The 20,307-nt window shown below is 41.3% G+C and overlaps 1 protein-coding gene across 1 annotated transcript; it reads right to left on the bottom strand.

Moving 5' to 3' along the window:
• Window positions 1–2,273: 2,273 nt before the first annotated feature.
• Window positions 2,274–15,856, bottom strand: LOC149311700 (perilipin-3-like). Its single transcript, XM_089526598.1, has 7 exons — window positions 15,794–15,856; window positions 11,780–11,975; window positions 10,393–10,475; window positions 6,661–6,925; window positions 5,126–5,325; window positions 3,660–3,788; window positions 2,274–3,200 (listed from the first exon to the last, which is right to left on the bottom strand). The coding sequence occupies exons 1-7, from the start codon at window positions 15,854–15,856 to the stop codon at window positions 2,835–2,837; spliced, it is 1,302 nt and encodes a 433-aa protein (XP_089382724.1). The 3' UTR covers window positions 2,274–2,834.
• Between the last annotated feature and the right edge of the window lie 4,451 nt (window positions 15,857–20,307).

Below are 20,307 nucleotides of genomic sequence, written 5' to 3'. Positions count from 1 at the left end.
CCAATAGTTAACAATGCAAACAATACCAGGGCATGTCCATTACTAGTCACACCCAACCTGTCCATTAATAAAGATCTGTGCATAGCACTCCATTCCATGCATTTGATGAAGTACATTCACTTTATGAAAGCTTATGCTGCAAACTTCTGTTAGTTTCAAAGGTGCAACAAGATCCTTTTGCATATTGATCCAGACTTAGGTGCAGTACAGACCACCCAAAAAGGGTGGCCCACTGGTGCCTGTTTTTCCGCCAGAGGGAAGCCGCAGCCACCAAACCCTGTGGCTTCCCACCAGTGGAAAAAGAACCCGTGAAAAGCGGGTTTTTTTAATGCTGTGGCAGCGGCATAACATGTGTGCCACTGGCGCACTTGTTATGTAAGTGCCACACAGCACTTACGTAACAATGGCGGCACCCATGTATACAGGGTGCCACCATAGTTACACCCTCGTCATGTGATAGGGTTGAGGGGCATGTGGGCGTGCTGCCCCGAGGCAACCCTAGCGCATGACAAGGGCATCATGAAAGGCCCATCTGCTCCAGGTCTTACATGGCTATGTCTTAAGTAGGAGTATGGTTTGGAATGCTGTATGGCATGCTCCTATCATCTGTTGGTGATCATTCCCTTTTTTCCCTTTTCTTTAAGGGCAGTAGAAAGGAATATGGCTATTCATTTTTTTCTGGAGGTAGCAGGATGGCAATACAATTAGCTACTAGTATAAGCATCTGCAGGATGCACAAAGCACTGATTGTAACCTCCTTCACATACGCCTTGCTGTTATCCCAAAAGGTGGGCGGATGTGAGGCCCCTATCAACAATGATGGCATCTCCTGATATTTTGGAAAATTAATTCACTCTGCAAGAGGTTGGGTAACTTGTGAAATTTCTCTCATATGTATACCAGTATTGACTGACTCTGAATTACGAGATGTATTTAGAAATGTTCAAGGCACACATAAACCAATACATCCTCAAGAACCACACAAAGCTAACAGAAAAGAAAGGTGTGAAAGGTTGGATAGAGTAGTTGAGGAATGACTGGGGTGATATTTACCAGGCCTGAATATGAGGTTCCACATAAAGCGAAGAGTGGCTCAGATGGGGGCTCAGGGTGGCACAGCAAGTGAGGAGCACCATGTGTGCTCTGGTGGGCAACTGTGCATAAGGTGTCTAGGTTTGGGCCCAATATTTTATACCGTGTTTCCACTCCCAAAGGATACCTGATGGATTTCCCATGGAATAGAAAAGGGATTCCAGATAGCATTGATTTGAAATAAACCCTGGTGAGAAGGCAGTTGGATAGAATCACATTGTGGGGGTATGTGGCTTCATAGTCTTACACATTCCTCTAGGTTGGTGTGATGCTTTGCCTAGTTCCCATAGGTCATCTTGACTTCCAAAACATGCTGAACACTAGATGTCAAATATGAAAGCCCATATCCAGCTATCGGGTAAAGGATGTACTAACACTGCCTTGTCTGCCATTCTGAAACCAGTTGCTATAAAATCTGTGCCCTTTCAAGTACTCAGTGGAGAGCAAGTAAAAACCATATCTCCTCCTCTAATAAGTTTGTTTCTAATCTTCTGTTTTGTTACTCTGAAGTTAGAGCATCTGCCTCTCTGGAACCTCTTTTTCATTCTGTGGGAAACCAAGTTTTTGTTACACTGTGTGGGATAGTATCAAACATCCCTTGAGTGGCAAAACAGGCACTAACAGTGTGCTGCATGCACGCTTTCCCTCACTTACTGTGCCACCCTCAGGCCCTATCCGAGCCACTCCTCACTTTCTGTGGAACCTTATCTGGTAAATATAACCCTTCCAATTCAAACTACCCGCTAACTATTCACACCTTTTTCTGTTAGCCTTGTTTGGTTCTTGAGGTTGCATTGGTTTGTGTGATTGCATGCCTCTTTTGCACATTTCTAAATAAAACTCTGGTAATTCATTAAAACAAGAGTCTTGAGGCAGTCAGTGCTGGTATACGTAGGGGAGAAAGATCTCAGAAGTTACCCTATTGAGTTAATTAATTCCCCCAAAATATCAAGAAGATGCAATCATTGTTGGTACAGACCACAAGTCCAACCTTTTTGGGTAACAGCACTGCATACTCAATGGCAACATTAGACATCACTCAATAGTAGCAGAGAGATTTCTGGCTTCTAAAATGTCTCAAGACTTTTTTTGTAGTGTGACCTTTCATGAGGAAACGTCAGATACTGCAGTTGTTGAGCAAACCCAATTTCACCCCTGTTAAAACTAGTAAGAGATAAGACTTGTGTCTTTATGAAGCAGTCTTTATTTGGATACACATTCAACACTTTTCCAGAGCAGCTGTGTCCACATTCCCCCTGCCACTAGCCCATAAAACAAGTACTAATAATACCACTAGTTCTTGATAGCTAGTCACTGCCATCACTTTAGTACTAGCCACTTCTGAACTTTTGGTCACAGAGGATTTTGCAATTTTAAAATATGTGCATATGTGCTTTTGAATAATTATTTGGATTATCCCTTTAATAATTTCTCCAGATGGTTTCTCTCAACACACAAAACACTCCACCCAGCCTATAAACCAAGTATTCCCAATAATATCACTTGTTCTTGACAAAATTACTCAGTGCCATCACTTTACTACTAGTAGCAGGTTGCAGTAGGACATTGCCATTTTAAAATATGTGAAATCTGGAGCGGGATAATTACTGTTAAAAGTGATGCCTCAGCAAAAACTGTCACCATCCATTTACATTAAGTGAGTTAAGACTCTTATTTTAAATATAATGCAATACAGTTTCACACTCTGTAGCAATAAGAACAGTACTGCAACAGACCGTGTCTCAGTTAAGCTCTCTTGGCTCTTCTGATTCAGCAGTTTCAGTAGGTTGCTTGGAAGGGAGCATGAAAGGTCCCACAAACCAGGAGAGGGGTGTGTGGTGGGTTATGTAGTCCCGCAGCTCTTCCATATATTCTTGAGCTTTTTTCACTGTCTGGTAGCTTTGGGCCAACAGAGTGTTGGAGAGCTCCTGGAAGGAGCCAGCACTCGACAAGGAATCATGGAGTTCTTTAGTGCTTTGACGGATTTGATGCACCTTATCTTGCAAGCTGGAAGGAAATCCCTGGATGCCAGACATCAGTGTCAGGAACGTGGTTTGCAGCTGCTGGAACATGCTCTGGATCATTGTGACAGCCTGGACATCTACCTGCTAAAATACACAGGGCAAAAATACTCAGTGCCAATATGTCTCTTATTGGAAGCAGATTAAAGGTCTCCCATTAACTTCTCGATTGAATCCAGTACTTCAGATTTTTACCTTTGACTCTCATCAGCTCAAGCTAGCAAAGCAGATCATGAACAGCTTTGGCTATAGTGTGATCCCTCCGGGCTGTTTTTGCATCCCTTGACTTTCTCCCATACACCCTGACCTTTTATCTGGGCAAAGTAAGTTTTTCCCTCTTTCCTGGAAGTCTCCAGGAGTGAGGATTAACCTTTTAAATAAATTCTGGGGGCTCCCCACCCTGGACTTCTTGCCACTTCCAGTTTTGGTCCCCTCTTGACCACTTTAGTAGTTCATGTCATTCCGATAGTGTCCCAGGGGCAAAATATTGATCCCTGAATCTGCAGCAGTTGCTTGTCCTGGACTTACAGGTAACTCTTGGCTTACCGCACACAGACATGCTTCTAGTTGCTCTTTGGTTCCAGACTGACCCTTGCTCCATTCTAACACCATCTGGCGAAACTTCTCATGGTGCTCACTAATTTTCTCTCCTGCTTCATTTTTCATATATTCAATCTGAAAGGTAAAAGGGAAGGGCTTGGATTGAAAGTAACGGCAACAGTGGAAGCTCTAGTGTCATGATTTGTCACTTGTCCTATCTCATTTGTCAGGTCCACATAAGCTTTTGTCTCTCCAAGGATTTATTGAAGGGAAAAGCTACCTAGCTAGCTATTTTTATTTGTTTGAAAAACTAAAATATGCCAAGTGCATAGTCAACAGATGAATCAGTAATTTATAAAAAATACTTCCTACCTTCAGAGAATTGGTACAATGTAACTTTCTCTGGATTTAATTTCTTTTCATTCTTTTTGACTTCTTCCTGCATTGCTAACTTTGCATCTTCTATCAATCTGCCTATACCTCTATGACAGTAAGTCTGCAATAACTAAAACTAAATGATATAAGTTGAAGAGTTAATGAACATTAATTCCAACATATATCCCCATCTTTAATTTATACAAACTGTTTAAGGTTCCCATTTTTAGTAAAGCTAGTTGTGGTTCCTCATCATAAAATACAAGTCAGTCTGTCCATTTCAGCTAAATCCAATAGTTTAATAAGCAAGTCATCTTTAGAAGAGACATTTAGGTTTTCCCAGTGTTATGCATAAATAAACCTGGCTGCAGAAATCATATAGTGTACCACTCTTTCGTGGTGATCTGATATACATCAACCATAAATAAAATGCTGGTTTTAGATGCAATTTTAACTGTAAAATTTCTGACATTAAGCTGTTCATCTGGATCCAGAACATCCTAGCTTTTTGAAAAGCTCCACCAGGCATGGAAAAAAGTGCTCTCACTGGACACACATTTCCAGTATTTATTACTTTGGTCTTTGTACATCTTAACCATCATAGCTAGTGTTACATGCCATCTGAAGAACATCTTGTTCCAATTTTCTTTTAATCTAGGTGGGTGTAAAAGTAATATACCACCACAAATGTATTATTTAGGGATTTCAGAAAGTTACAACCTCCCCTCCCCCAACATACTTTGCTTTATTTGTTTTTGCCCATTAGAGTGGCCTACTGACATGCCCTATGCAGGCTAAATGCAAGTTGAAAACTTCTCAGAATAAATTATGGTCTGAAGTCATGGAGAAGTAAATTTTTCTCTTGTTTTAAGAGGATGGGACTGAAGTTTGAAGGAGTTACTTTTTTGGACTATAGCTCCCACAGTCGCCCAAATTAGCTCAGGGGTTAGAATAACTGTAGCTCCAAAATATACTTTTTAAAGTTCTGCATAGGCCTCAGGCTGCAACTTGTTTGTTTATATTTGAAAAAGAATTTGCAGTGGACCATCTTACTCTCAGCTTCCAAAATGTTTGAAGGATGGAGGCAAAGTTCATACCAGACGAATAGTTCGCTCAATATGCAAGAGAGAATCCCGGATCTTTTCCCTGACTTGGTGCAGCTTCTCTAGAGAATGTCGGTAGGCTCTGTTGCGGAGTTTGGCCGACAAAGCCCCCAAGCGCACCAGATACTCTTCTTGTTCGCTCTGCCTCATAGCCACCAGGTCACCACCATTCTTTACAGCTCTTTCAAGCTCAGCTAAGGAAGAGAGAACCACAGAATTTCACAAGGGGTCAGTATAGGGCAGCCTTAATGCATTACGCATCCAAAATAGCATTTGTAAGAAAGGAAGCTTTCACTCCCTTGTTGACTTCCTGGATAGTTGTCTTAAGGAATCCAGGACTTGCTCTTTCAGATAAGATTGCTCTGTAGGCACAGCAGGGAAGACATGGACTGGTGCTTACATGTGCTTTCTGTTCACTCCCAGACCTTATTTTTCATGAAATCTCCAGGATCCCCAGTGGCCCTGCAAACTGAAGGATTACAGGAATTGTAGTCCAGAAAACCTTCCCGAAGATCTGGTCACTCCAAATGCAGTCCCTTGTGAGACATTTTTGTGGAGGGGATGAAATATCACAAAAATGCAATTTTTTGTATCAGACCTTCCCACAAAGAGGTAAAGCATCCCTATAACTAAGAAATGTTTGCTGGGGAGGCCTTTCTCCTACCACCCCAATCTTCACAGGTACAACTGGTGGAAAAATGAGAGAGGGCTTTTTCCAGTGGCTGCCTCCAGGTTCCAGAACTCCCTTCCCAAAGAATTCAAACTGGCACCATCCCTACTCTTTCTGTAAACAGCTGAAGACTTTTTTTGACAGGCCTTTGAGGACTGTTTAGGTGGGATGGGGCTTGTACAATGTGCTGGATTTTTTTTAATTTTTTTATTTTTATGGTCTGTTTCTAGCTGTTTTGATTTTTATAGTTGATTAAATTATTTTTTTAAAAAGGGTGATACATTTTTTAAAAACTATTGTAAGCTGTCTTGAGTACTATCTAGGGAAAAAAGGTGGGACATAAATATAATAAATAAAAACTCTCAGAAGCCACAGCTGGCATGGCCAACCATAAAGGTTTCTGAGGGATGAAGTCCAAACCATTTGGAGAGACAAAGACTGATAAGTTCGAAGTAGGGCAAGCACATCTTTCAAGGGATAACTAGGGCCCCATACAGACAGGCCAAAATAAAACTGCTTCGGGTCACTTTGGAGGTATGCTGTTCAATGAGGCGTGCATCCTAAGAGTCCAGAAGCTGTGCCAAAGCTGTGCTCCAGTCCTTACGACTGGATCGTGGCTTTGGCGCAGCTTCCAGACTCTTAGGAGGCATGCATCATTTAAACAGCAAACCTCCAAAGTGTCCCAAAGCAGCTTTATTTTGGCCTGTCTGTATGGGGCCCATGTCTCCTAAAATGAGAGAGCAGGACATTTAAAATTAGCATTCCGATATTTTAAGTAAGTTTTGGAATATTCATGCAGTTTTAAGAAATTGTAATGCCACCACGAGACAAGAGGATGCTAGGTATTTAGGTACCATACCCAATTCTTCATCTGTCATGGGGAGGTAGTAATCAATGGACTTTTCAGCACGGTCAAGTATTGCTTCAGCACCACTCAGAGCAATCTGGCCCACTTTGGATTCTGCCACAGTTGACACACTATGGCTGATAGCAGCTTTGGTTGCTTCCATGCCACTCTGCACAGCTCCTTTGGTCATGTCTACAGCTCCAGACAGCTTGTTGGCAATAGCCTCCTTGGTATCAGCCATTTTGGTGGACACCATCTCCTTGGTATTAGAGGCAACCTAAAAGGCAACAGAAGACCTCATTTTAGAGCTACAGAATTCTCCATCAGGAAAGAATTTTTCATACATGCTGTTATGCTGTTAACAATCTTTTCCATTTGATGTGCTAGTGTCTGGTCTAGATAAAGATGACTGGGCAAAGAACACAGCAGGTTTGTTCCTCCTCTCTGTTCCACCCAGTTGTCTCATCTTCATCATCATCATCATCATCATCATCATCATCATCATCATCTATATTCCCATTTTCCCTAAATGGAGACTCAAGGCAGTTTGCATAAATTAACATCAACAGACAGACATATGTAGGTAAAAGCAGCTAAAACATTACAGCTAAAGTCTTATTAATCTGATGGCCAGTTAAGAAGTCAAGGTAACAGGTGGTGAAAGTGAGAGCTCATCATTTTCCAACCTCCCAATGCAGACTTGTAGTATTTATAAACTCTGAAAAGTAGTACTCTGGAAAGCATGAGGTGGTTCACAGAAAGGGGATGGTGTCAAAGAACAGCCAAGTCCATGTCTGGACATTACAAGGGACACAATCCTTGCCATCAACTTTAAAAAAAAGAAACCAATTTAAGCTAACAAAGAAGAAATCTGATAGACTAATACAAGTAATAGAGGACAGGACAAGATACAAAATGGATGCAAATCTGTAAGGATTTAAAGAGGAAAAAAGATACCCTGGATAAACTAATTCTTAGAAAAGAAAAACCAGCAAAATTCTATAAATTATTGTTGGAAAGAAAGCAAGAGCAAATTCAAGATATGATGATGAAATGGGCCTGTGATACAAAATTAAGAGATTGATTTGGAGAGCTGGATATAGTCAAAGAGCAAGATACAGCCACTTCCTAGATATCAAAATGTGAGAGAAAACAATATATCTCAAAATAGCACAATGATGGTATCTAACCTCCTTAAAAATGTCCATGATTTATAAAACAAGACAAAACAAATATTGGAAGTGCCAACAAGCAATTTGGTTCATGGTGTGGTGGAACTGGGTCAAGATACATAAAACAATTTGCAAGATATTGAAAATTTTCAATTGAAACCTGACATCTTTCTCTGAAACATGCCAAATAAGGTAGCAAAATGTGGTGCAAAAAGTATTGGAATGCAGTTCTATATATGGTAATCTCAGCCAGGATTATTACTACCTAGAACTGGGAACTACAAAAATTCCCTCAACGGGACTGGTTTCTTAAACTGGTGGATATGACTGAATTAGACAAGTTAACATGTCATTTAAACTCTAGAGATGTGGAAAATGTTGAGAAGGAATGGCTCTGACAATAAGAGTATTGTAAAATTGGCTGAAAGTAGTAATGTTGAAAGGGTGAGAGATTAAAAAATAGGAATAGATTATCCACTGAGCTCCATAACAAAGGAGTTTTTCAGACTAGCAAAATCCTGCTGAAAAATGGGATTTAAACTAGATTCAAATTTTTAAAAAACCCGCAAATGCAGGAAGTTTATAATAATAATAATAAATAATAATAAATTTTTTATTTATATACCGCCCTTCCTATGATCAGGGCGGTGCACAACAGGTTAAAACAATACAAATACATCCATCAACATTCAGTACAATAAAACTGTTAAAGCCAATACTAAAACCCCATCAACCAGCTACCATTGCTGTCAGAGGGGGGGAAGACTAGCTGGAACTGTCAGGGAATGCTAATCGGAACAGGAAGGTTTTTAGTTCCTTCCTGAACTGGGCCAGGGAGGTGGCCGAGCGGAGCTCTGTGGGCAGCGTATTCCAGAGGGTCGGGGCGACGATGGAATATGATCTCCTTGTTGTGGAGACTAATCTAGCCCCTGGGACCCTCAGTAGTTGCTGCCCAGATGTTCTGAGTGTGCGGGGCGGAATGTATGGGGAGAGGCGGTCCTCAAGGTATCCTGGGCCCAAGCCATGTAGGGCTTTATAGGTTATAACCAACACCTTGTATTGTGCCCAGAAGCGAATGGGCAGCCAATGCAGATCTTTAAGTACAGGTGTAATGTGACTGGCCCTGGAAGTACCAGTGACCAGTCTGGCTGCCATATTCTGTACCATCTGTAGCTTCCGGGTGTGGTACAAGGGTTGCCCCATGTAGAGCGCATTGCAGAAATCCAATCGAGAGGTTACCAGAGCATGTACTACCGTTTCACGGTCTCTCTGGGCCAGGTATGGGCGCAGCTGGCGAATAAGCCGAAGCTGATAACAAGTGCTCTTGACTGTCGCATCCACCTGAGCTGTAAGGTGAAGCGACGAATCAAGAAGCACTCCCAGGCTGCACACAGAGTCCTTCACAGGAAGTGTGATCCCATTCAGGACAGGTGGAACCACTGCCATTCCTGGACCAGGGGAACCTATCACAAGTACCTCCGTTTTCTCTGGATTCAGACTGAGTCGGTTTTCCCTCATCCAGCCCATTACCGACTCCAGACAGGCCACGAGAGGAGAGATGCCATCCCCAGTCACTGCATCAGTCGGAGACATAGAGAAGACTATTTGGGTGTCATCAGCGTACTGATAACCCCGCGCCCCATGTCTCCGGATGATCTCTCCCAGCGGTTTCATGTAAATGTTAAAAAGCATGGGAGACAGAATGGCTCCTTGAGGGACCCCAGATGTAAGGGCCCTCTTATCGGAGCACACATCCCCCAGCTGCACCGTCTGGGACCTCCCAGAGAGGTAGGACCGGAACTACTTATCACACCAAATTCCTGCAAAGGTGAAATAACACGAAGGCAAAGCGAAGGCAAAGGAGAGAAAAATGGCAGCTTTTTACTTTTGAAACTTCCCAAAAGTAAAAAGCTGCCATTGTTCTCCCCTTTGCGTTCACGTTATTTCACCTCTGCAGGAATTTGGTGTGATAAACTTCATGCATTTGCAGTTTTTTTTTAAAAAAATCGAATCTAGTTTAAATCCCATTTTTCAGCAGGATTTTGCTAGTGTGATAATCTCCTAAAATACTGTTTAAAACAGTGAATTAGAAGTTTAGAATAGTAAGCAAATCAAGTCTTATGAAATCAAATACATAGGAAGTTTATATTAATTGTATTGTATTGTTTGTATTGAGTGAATGTCTGTGTGTAGGTATATGTATATGACTAGTTGTTTATTGTTTATTTGCCTATTTTTAAATGTGAATTGTAATAATAAAAGAGAATGAAACATAAAATCTATAGCATTCAGAACAATTTAAAACATATCCATAGAAAAAGGAAACAAAACCAGCAAAATGCATTATTAAGAATTCTTTATAAAGAAAAGTTTCCAAATGCCTGAAATTCCCAGTTCCCAAATGCTTGCAAAACAAGATATTCATGTGGCTATAAAACAAAGGTTTGGGCACTCCCTGAAGCCACTATACATAGGCAACTTACGATTTCCAAGCAACCAAATCCTCTCTCTTCCCCCTTTTCTGTAACTCAGGAGGAGACCATGCATTTCACTAAGGGTTAGATCAACATACCTCATCTGCTGTCAGATGAAGAACAGGCAGCTTCTCCTCCAGAGTATCCAGACCTTTAGAAGCATATTCACTTGCTGTTTCAACTGCAGAACAGAGGTCTCTCTTTAATCACTTTTTAGTACTGACATGGAAGACTATTTGCAGAATTTGGAAAGTTACTTTCTTGAATTACAACTCCAGAATCCTCTAGCCAGCATGGCCACTGGGTGATGCAGGAAGTGTAGTCAAAAACTAACTCCCAAACTTCTGAATATTTCTTCATAAAAGAATAGGGTTATTTGTCATACCACCACTAGAGCAGAAGCACAATGTATCTGGATACTGTTTGCTGGAGAAAATGAGGCAGGGTTATTATTGTTGTGTCTTGCCTGTGGGTTTCAGATTACTTATTATAAAACACAGGACAAGTTAGGACTTTGGCCTGATCCTCTGTTTTGACATGATTTAGTTTCCCAGTTTATTAACATAGTGCTGTAGCAGACTAGTGAACTGTACTTACAGAGCTTGGCCCATGGGATTCAAAGCTATTTAAATTTTAATTAAATTAAATTGAAATTCAGTACTCCACTGTAGTCCAGTGTGGTGTAATGGTTTGAGCATTGGACTATGACTCTGAATACCAGCTCAGCCATGTTGACTCACTGGGTGACCTTGGGCAAGTGACACTCTCTCAGCTTCAGAGGATGGCAATGGCAAAACTCCCTTGAAGGAACTTGCCAAGAAAACCCCATGTTAGGTTTGCCTTAGGATTGCCATAAGTTGGAAACAACTTAAAGGCACACAACATCAGCAACAACAAACTTGGTTTATAGACTGGTGGGTGGGGTGTTTCTGTGTGGAGAGAAGCTGTCTGGGAAACTCTTGAAAGGATGATCACAATAAAGGCTACTGCATACCTTAGGGTTGCTGTATGTCAAAAACAACTTGAAGGCACGCAACAACAACTAGTCCAGTTTAAAAACCTTGCACACTATAAATACACTCGACATTACAAAGGCTAAGAAGGCAGTGGTCTGGTCTGGAATGGTATTAATAACTAAGCAAGAGCAACAATGCTTCCCATGATTCTCACAGAGCTCATAAAGGGATTAGACCAGACTGGACAACGGAACCAAAACATTTGAGACAATGAAGTAACTGTGCATCCAAGGACTAAAACATGAGTCTCAAGGTTGGGTGCTTGTATATCTGTGAGCAACCCATGTGTTCGACCCCTCATACTGACTTTTGTTTGGGTAGCAGAGAACAGGACAAGCTACATTATTATGACTACATTCCCATGCAAGATTAGCAGCTTCCTCCTATACTCAGATTAAGATGCATTATATTTAAACCCACCTCTGTATCTGAACTATGCAAGCCTGAGAAGTCTTTTTGGCTTACTTACTCTGGGTTTCAAGTATATCCAGGAAAGGCAGAGCAGACTTCATTGCTGCTTCTGTTAGGGTCTTCACCCCCTTCTCAGCAGTGTCAAGGAGGGATTTCACATAGGGATTGCTGTCTTTGGTAGTGCTGTAGGCGTTAGCAGCTATTTTATAAGTAGAGCTGACCAAAGGCATACTGGCTACTCTTCTCAAGACATTCTAAAGGTGGAGAAAGGGCTGGTTATGGTATAGAACAGTTCACACTCTTTAACATAAGGAAGTGTAACAGGCAATCTCTTGCTAAAACATGCCTTAGTATTTTCTTCCTGTGTGGTCAGTATGAGAAGCAGCATGCTGTAGTGGTGACCATGACTCTGGAGACAAAGGGTTTAATCCACATTTACCCACTGAGTGACCTTGGGCAAGTCATACTCTCTTGTATTCTCCATGAAAAACAGCACTGTTACAGCTGCCTACTGAAAGCTTTAAAAAGATGGAGCCCAACTTTCTGTCTGGTTCTCATAAACCGGCAAAACCAAACAGCTTCCTTATAGCTCAGGATCTTGTTATTCCAATTGTAAGAAAAAACATTTAAAAGTAAAATGAATATAATTTGTTTTGGCATTTTCTGGATAAACTGTTTTAACATATCAAATCTGATAATTTGATGACATAACTAACACATTTTATGTCCTTAAAGTAACTCTATCATAGGGTGCCAATGTTGCCTTTTTCCAATTTTTCCAAAAATTTCTATTTTTCTTTCCCAATGAAAACTGTAAAAAAAAAAAAAAAAAAAAAAAAAAAAAAAAAAGGGGGGGGGGCAAAACAAAACAGCCCATCCACCCAGGCAAGGCTTCAAAATTTCTGAAAATTCACATCTCTAGTAACCTCCAACACAGAAGAGCAATTGAGAGTCCGGAGGATGAACCTAGAATCCTACTGCTATTCACTCCCTATGCCACTTTAGGCAAGTTACTTTTGATCAACCTCAGTCCTCATATCTGGGAAATAGTACTGCCTTTATGGAATTATTCCAAGGATTACCACTTTATAATACATACCATATAATACATCCCAATTTGAAACTGGAATTTGGCCTTGGACTAAACAAGGTTTACCTACCCCTATCTTAATCCTTCTCTAAGTAAACAACATCTTAAGTTTGCTTTTCACTATGTTTCAGGGCTGGCTTTTACTGGCTATTTCCTCACTGCTATCTATTTACTCAATGACCCTCTTGTCATCTTGCCTGCCTTCCTTTCTGGGTTATGATAGGGTTGGGGTTCACTGGGCTACCACCAATGGGAGAACCAATAACTGTTTGCCACTTCTCCATCACTGCCACGTTAGTGAAAACATGGCAACAGAAGGAGTAGCAGGGCTCCTTTCCCAGGAATTCACAAATGGGTTCATGTACAGGCTGGGGGATTCTGCGAGTTGTAGTCCAAGAAGCAACTTGTGCACGTTATGCACATTTGTGAAGTTTTAATCAATCACCCCAAAGTCACAAGGAATGCTTGAAAATACTATGCTTTACTAATCTTTAGTATTTGTTTACTGAGCACTGAAATAAAGAGAACCCATGGGGGATAGTGGTTTGACCATTAGACTGTGGCTCTGGACACCAAAGTTTGAATCCTTGTTCAGACATAGAAACTTAGAAATGTACTGGATGACGTCAGATAAGTCATATTTACTCAGCTTCAGAGGGAGGCAACGACAATCATGTCCCAAATAAATGGTGCCAAGAAAACCCCGTGAGAGGTTCAGCTTAGGGTCACCAAAAGGCAGAAATGACTTGGAGGCACACAACACTGAAAAAGATTCCTCCTACTCCGAGCAAGGATGTTTAGTATGTGTTTTGAACTGGCCAATTCATGTATATTTCTGGTTCAGTATAGTCGAATTTGGGTTGCCTGCTGTTTCTTGAATCAGAGAGTGGCCAATTAGATATTGAGAACCGTGACACTAATACTATTTTGAGACATTTTCTGCTCTTACACATTGTTGTTTACATGGAACACCCATTATTTTTTATCCAATGTTGTATGTACACTTCCAACGTGTTACAACATGTACGCAGTTACACATATCTTTTCACTTTCCATAGTGTAGATTTCAAAGATATAGCTGTGATCTGTGGAATCAGTATGTAGAAAGATCTTGTAGCACCTTTGAGATTAACTGAAAGAAAGAAATTGGCAGCATGAGTTTTTGTTGACTTCAGTATACTTCCTCAGATGCATCTGACTGAAGTCTATGATAGCTCATGTGGCAATTTTTTTCTTTCAGTTAGTCTCAAAGGTGTTACAAGGTCTCTCCACTCACTGCTGTCTTCACTGTTTGCCTTGTACACATTACAAGTAAATGAAAATTTTACAAAACGCGATTTCTTTTCTTCTTATTGTTACATATTTGTGTGATTGCTTCTCATTGGTGTGTTCTACTTCTGACTAGTGTTATATCCTGAGCTAAATTCAGTATTTTTATCGCTTCATTGGTACCTGTTAACATCCATATTTCATTAGTTTCCTATTACCAGTACTTCCACTTGTTTTTACAATATTTAATTATTATTTCACATTTCTTTTCAAGTTTCCCTTCTGATTTTCCATTTATCAGATCTGTTAATCGGTTTGTTTCAGCCATATCTTGTAATTTTAACAACCATTTGTTGTTGGGAACACCCATTTTTAAAGGGACATGCAGTACTGTACATTCATTTTCGATTCAGTAGGAAGTGTAAATCATATGGGGTTTGAAATTTTCAGACTGAATCATGAAAATAATAAGTTGCACTTGAACATTAAGTTCATTATCTGCTGCCTTGGCCTGGAATTTCTTATCTGCCTAATGCTAGGAAAAGTTATTTAGAGACAATAGGTCCTGGACATTGGCCATGCTGGCTAAAAAACTCAAGACTCTAGGTGGTATAATCCAATCTTAATACTTAAAGGTCTGAAATAGAACCAGACTTTACAGGGGCCACATTAGTCCAAAACACACTGCCCTGGGTCAGTGCTAGGGAATTCTGGGAACTGTAGTTTTGTGATACATCTAGCCTTCCCTGTCAGAGAGCTCTGGTACCACAATAGACTGCAATTCCCAGGATTCCTTAGCAGTGAGCCAGGGCAGTTAAAGCGGTCTCAAACTGCATTATTTCTGCAGTGTGTTTTGGACCACTGTCTTCCTGAATGCTAGGAGATTTTTTCTGTATGAGTAGGGCTGCCATAATTGTCCACTTTTACCAGGGACAAAATGTAGGACAAATTCAAGACCAAACTGTAGGGCAACTGCAGGACAAAACTCAGCTCAAAATGTAGGACATTTAAGGTCCACCATTTTTCTTCAACGTCCTACATTTTGGGCTGAGTTTTGTCCTGCAGTTGTCCTACAGTTTGGTCTTGAATTTGTTCCACATTTTGTCCCTGGTAAAAGTGGACAATTATGGCAACCCTATTGAGGAACCTAATGAAAAGGCTCTCTGGTTAGCTGAGAGGGGGAAAGCGGCTCACTTGGCTTTAAGTAACATACCCTGGACTTGCTGTGTATCCAGCCACACATAGAGCTGCATCTTTAGCTTGAACTAAAGTGGACTGGCATTGTGCTACTTTAAGGCATCAATCCAAGGCTATCAGAGGCAGAGAGCATGGAAAACTTTATTTTCTGTACTCACTCCCTGAATACCCAGCCATTGTGGGTGGAGGCATGTGTAGAATATCTCTGCCTCTCTTCATCAAATTGCTAAGCATGAACTAACATGTCATCACAAAGCAAACTCCTGCTAGAGATCCAGGTCTCTGCCTATTGTTTTGCACATCAAATCTCTTCAAGGTGCTCTTTGCCCTTTCCCATCTCATTGAATTACTCCTTAGGTAACAGCTGCTACCATTAAAAGTTTCTTTCTGTCAATATATTGGGCAAAACTAGTGGCTGAATCCTTGACCCTTAGACAGAGTTTGATGTCCTGCCTAAAACCGGCACTTTGGCTGCTGTTCATGCCACATTTTTCAAGAATCATTGTCTGAACTCACCTCTTGTTCAGTTTCCTTCACCTCTTCTTGGGCGGACATCTTCTCTTGGCCACTGGTAGCCATCTGGCCTTGTAACTAGCAAAAAGGCAGAGCTGGAAGAGAAAGTCAGCAGTTTATTCACCATATATAAGCTAAAGCACCAAAGCCTTTGTTGACTGAAGACGTCAGTTGCTCTAGCTTTGCTTAAAATGCATTGCCATACAGTAGGTGAAGTCTTTTTGGTATCTTTAAGAACTTTGGAGCATGTTGAAGGAAATGATAATTTAAACTCATAGCAGCCGTCTCAATAAAGCCAATGTGGTTTAGTGGTTTGTGCATTGGACCACCACTCTGGAGACTAGGGTGAAGTCGAAGGCTTTTGTGGCCGGCATCCATTTTTTTTGTGAGTTTTTCGGGCAATGTGGCCATGTTCTAGAAAATTTTCTTCCTGACGTTTTGCCAGCATCCGTGGCTGGCATCTTCAGAGAATGCTTTGCCTGGAAAAAGTTGGGTGTATATATACTGTGTGAGCCTGGGAATGCAGGAGTGATTTGCATGTTTATTGTTCTGTGCTGATGGCTGGCCTCAGGCTGGGAGGCTAATGCAAAAGTATTGCAGACTGGGCCAGCCAGAAAAATCAGCAGTAGCAGAACATGTCACAAACCATCCTGGGCATAAAATACTGTTTGAAAACACTGAAATTCTGGACCATGCCAACCACTACCATGTTAGGATGCACAGGGAAGCCATTGAAATCCACAAACACCTGGACAATTTCAACAGGAAAGAAGAAACCCTTAAAGTGAACAAAATTTGGCTACCAGTCCTGAGGAATAGCAAAATAAGGACTCAGCAAGTGCAGATGGGAAACCATTCAGAGTCAGGGGCTTTCCCAGCAGATAATGATCACCAGTTAGCAGACATTAATCCTCTTTTGGAGACCAGGGTTTAAATCCCTGCTCAACTACAGGAGTCACACACTCTCGGCCTCAGAGGAAGGGAAAGGGAAATCCTGCTCTGAACAAATCTTACCAAGGGAACCCTCCCTTCCAATAGGGTCACCTTACAGTCACCGTAAGTCAAAAATAATTTGAAGACACACAACAACAACAACAACAACAACAGCAAGCCACTGTCTCAGTCCTGTCACTGCAATATCGAAACAAGAAAATAGGGTGTTTACAATTTTCCTGGCTTTTATAGCTGTTCTAATACATTGTGTTTTTTTTTTAATTGTACTGCCTTTCTCTGCATTACACTCAGGCTTTTTTTAAAAGCTCCTCCTCCATTTGTCCAGATTTGTAACTGGGCATATTATATAATACTAGATGTAAAGGTATAAAAAGTTACTAGAAGTAAAGGGAGTGAACTTGGGTTGGAGGATTAGACTATGACTCTGGAAACCTAGGTTTGATTCCCTGCTGAGCTATGGAAACCTACTGGATGACCTACTGATTTTCTATCAGCCCCAGAAAATCCTGTGAAAGGCTTCCCTTAGGGTTGCCGTAAGTCAGAAATGACTTGAGAGCACACAATAACAAGATATAAAGAACTAGGCCCATGCAAGACTAAATATTGCCATTCAGAATGTACCAGTCATCATTTAGCAAGAAAATTGCTAAGCAGTTACATTTAATTGACCCCAGAGTCTAAAGTACATTATCAGCCTATAGATGAAGGTGAACTACCAAGTGTTTGTGGCAAACATTTGTTTATTGAGAGCTGCTGTCTCATTCATTCTCCCTGAATATTCACTGACATTTGTACTAAACAACTGGAACAGCTTAATTCAAGCCTTAATTCAAGCCTTGCCTGCTTTCCTTCCTTGTGTTGAGCAACGCAGATAAACAACTGCATGAAGTGTGCTGTTCACTACATGGTTACTTCAAAGTTAAGAAGTTTCAACTACTACCTCCAGAACCTCCAAACCAGCATGGCCAGTCTCATTCAAAGGGTTGTAGTTAAAGAAAGTAACTTTCCCTAACTCTGCATTTCTTTCTTTTTTTGCAAGCAAAAAAACATAGACACTGATATCCATACAGAGACTAACACGAATGCAGGAACAGGCATGCATCACATTCAAACATATAGGAACATAGACTAAAAGAGCAAGCTCTTCAAACATGATACAAAACAATCTGATACCCATATTCTGCACATACCACAATCGCAGCCCATCTCCTAACCAGCTTACCTGCAGGGGAAAAGTCACAAGAAATACTTGGAGATCTCTTCTACCTTCCCTTTTATGTACCTACAAATGATATCATGGAGGTAGGGCAAAGAGGTCAAGATTGACATTCGGAGACCCAATGAGCAGCATTTGTTCCCTAATCAGTGAGCGATAGAAGACAGATGGAGTTAACAAGAGTCAGATAATGACTCTGATAGACAATGGAGATATGTTGCCTGCTGTGTTTAGGAGACCTCTGTTAGACTACTTAGCAAAAAAAGATCTGATTCAGATTTAATTCCCAATAGAATGATGTTAAAGAGATAGTCCATGATACTCCTGTGCTGTATGATTTCTTTCCTACCCTATCCTGTGGTGTTAGAATAAGCTACAGAATAACCTTCTTGTTGTTATTCAATGCCTTCAAGTTGTTTCCAAAGTGATCAGAAGACATGCCGAAGCCACACTCTGGTCCTTAGAACTAGAGCAAAAAGGAGCTTGGTTAATTCAACTCTTGGTGGTGCCGGTTGGCCCTGCATGCATGGCCTGCCTTGGGAGTAGGGTGTGCGAACAGTGGGGCTCTGGCCAGAGTGGACTCAGGCGTTCTTTTGTGTTCATTTGATCTGGCCCAAAATCTCCAGGTCTCATCACCACATTAGATTTAAACACAGCTGGGGAGAAGGAAGAAAAAAGGCTGACAATGTATGCCTTGATTGTGGCCCTCATAATATAATAGCATGTAATTGTCGTCACACTGAAGGTGGTCCTTGATGGTGGAAATTAGCTTTTTTTCTTATGGACCAAGGTAGCTTGCTTTTTGTAGTGTACAACAGGTCTCTATGTTGACTGCCAGCTTCTGGAAAATAAACAGTGGGGCATATGCTGAGACCTCTCTTAGTGCAATACACTCCAGAGCCATCTGGGTGGCTGCTGCTGCTGCTGGAAACAAAATAAAGTGGACATGAAGTGTCTTAGGTAAGGATTATTTTCTATGACTATGCCTTGACTAAGAAAACCCTTTGAAATTCATGGGATCACTAACAGGCAACTTGAAAATACACACTCTGATTGAATTTAATTTCAGTGTTTACACAGCCCACTGTCGCCAGCATTTTGAATTACATCCCCTACTTCAGAATAGCCCCACATGGCAAATTCAGCAAAAAAGGCTGAAAGATTTATTTATACCAGACCTGCACAACTTGGCAGTAGGTAGAGACCAAAATTAAAATAGGCCAAACCTCTTTGGGTCACAGATGGATTTTAATTAAATACTAATTAATAACACCCCTGCCTCATAAGTACACTCTTGGCCAGTTTTTCATATCTCTTTTCTGATTCCCAGCCTGCACACACCATATTCCAAAACTCCCTCCACTATTCATATGGTCTTCCACCCACCCTGACCTTAGGCAACATCTTCCCTCCTGCCTTTGCCCCTCAGTTATCACAGTTAAACCTGAATTTCTCATCTCAACACCATACCCACAGGTTTTGCATTTCTATGGCTATTCATATAGTGTGATTATAAAAGTCTTTCTTGGGCTACAGTTCACTCCGAGAAAGTAGACCATCAGGCTGTTCAGACCACACCTAAGGGTGGCCTGCAGCCATCTCCAGCTGTGCTGGATCGGGGCAGCGGAATCTGCACACCACACCCTTGATCTGGCCTTTTCAGGGTGCAAAAAGGAGCAACAAAATATGGCTCCTTTTTGCACCCTGGAAAGGGCACGATAGCTGCAGCATTGCAGCTTTATGGCATTTCTTTGGTGCTGTGTCATGTGGATGCAGCGCCAGAGGAGTGCTGTGATGCTGTGCGCCATGTGGAGCAGCGCTCAACATCATGCTGCCAAGGGGCTTACGTCGGAGCATGCATCATATGGACGCCATGCCCCGACTCCGCTCCCAGGCTGGCCTTAATGGCTGGTCTGCACAGCCTCCATGCCTATGAAATGCTACGACTTCTTTTGCACAGTTAGTTTCAAAGGTGCTACAAGAACTCTTTGCATATTGATATTCCAGACTAGCACAGCTATGTCGCTGCAAACTGCATATCTCAGAGTCTCTGGAACATGTTCTCAGAACATTCTTGATAACATATGACAAAAACACAGCTAGTACTGTCCTGTTTATCATGTACTAAAAGTAAGGCTAAGTTCCATGTTTATGTTTGTTAGTAGCACAACAAAGAGGAAGAGGCTTCTTTCCAAAAAATTCCATCAATGATGGCATCTCTGTTAGACATCTGCCTGGGTTGCAATTAACAATAGAAAAAACACAATGTTTATATCTGTTACTTTCCTCTTTTTAGGCATGGCAGTCTGGGTAAATGGGATAAAATTGGGGTAAACCTAGCTAAGCA

The sequence above is a fragment of the Sceloporus occidentalis genome, unplaced genomic scaffold (genome assembly GCF_023333645.1).
Source record: "Sceloporus occidentalis isolate IW3139 unplaced genomic scaffold, rSceOcc1.0.p SCAF_5, whole genome shotgun sequence".
NCBI classification, from domain to species: Eukaryota; Metazoa; Chordata; class Lepidosauria; order Squamata; family Phrynosomatidae; genus Sceloporus; species Sceloporus occidentalis.
This window is presented reverse-complemented; position numbering and strand designations above follow the sequence as displayed.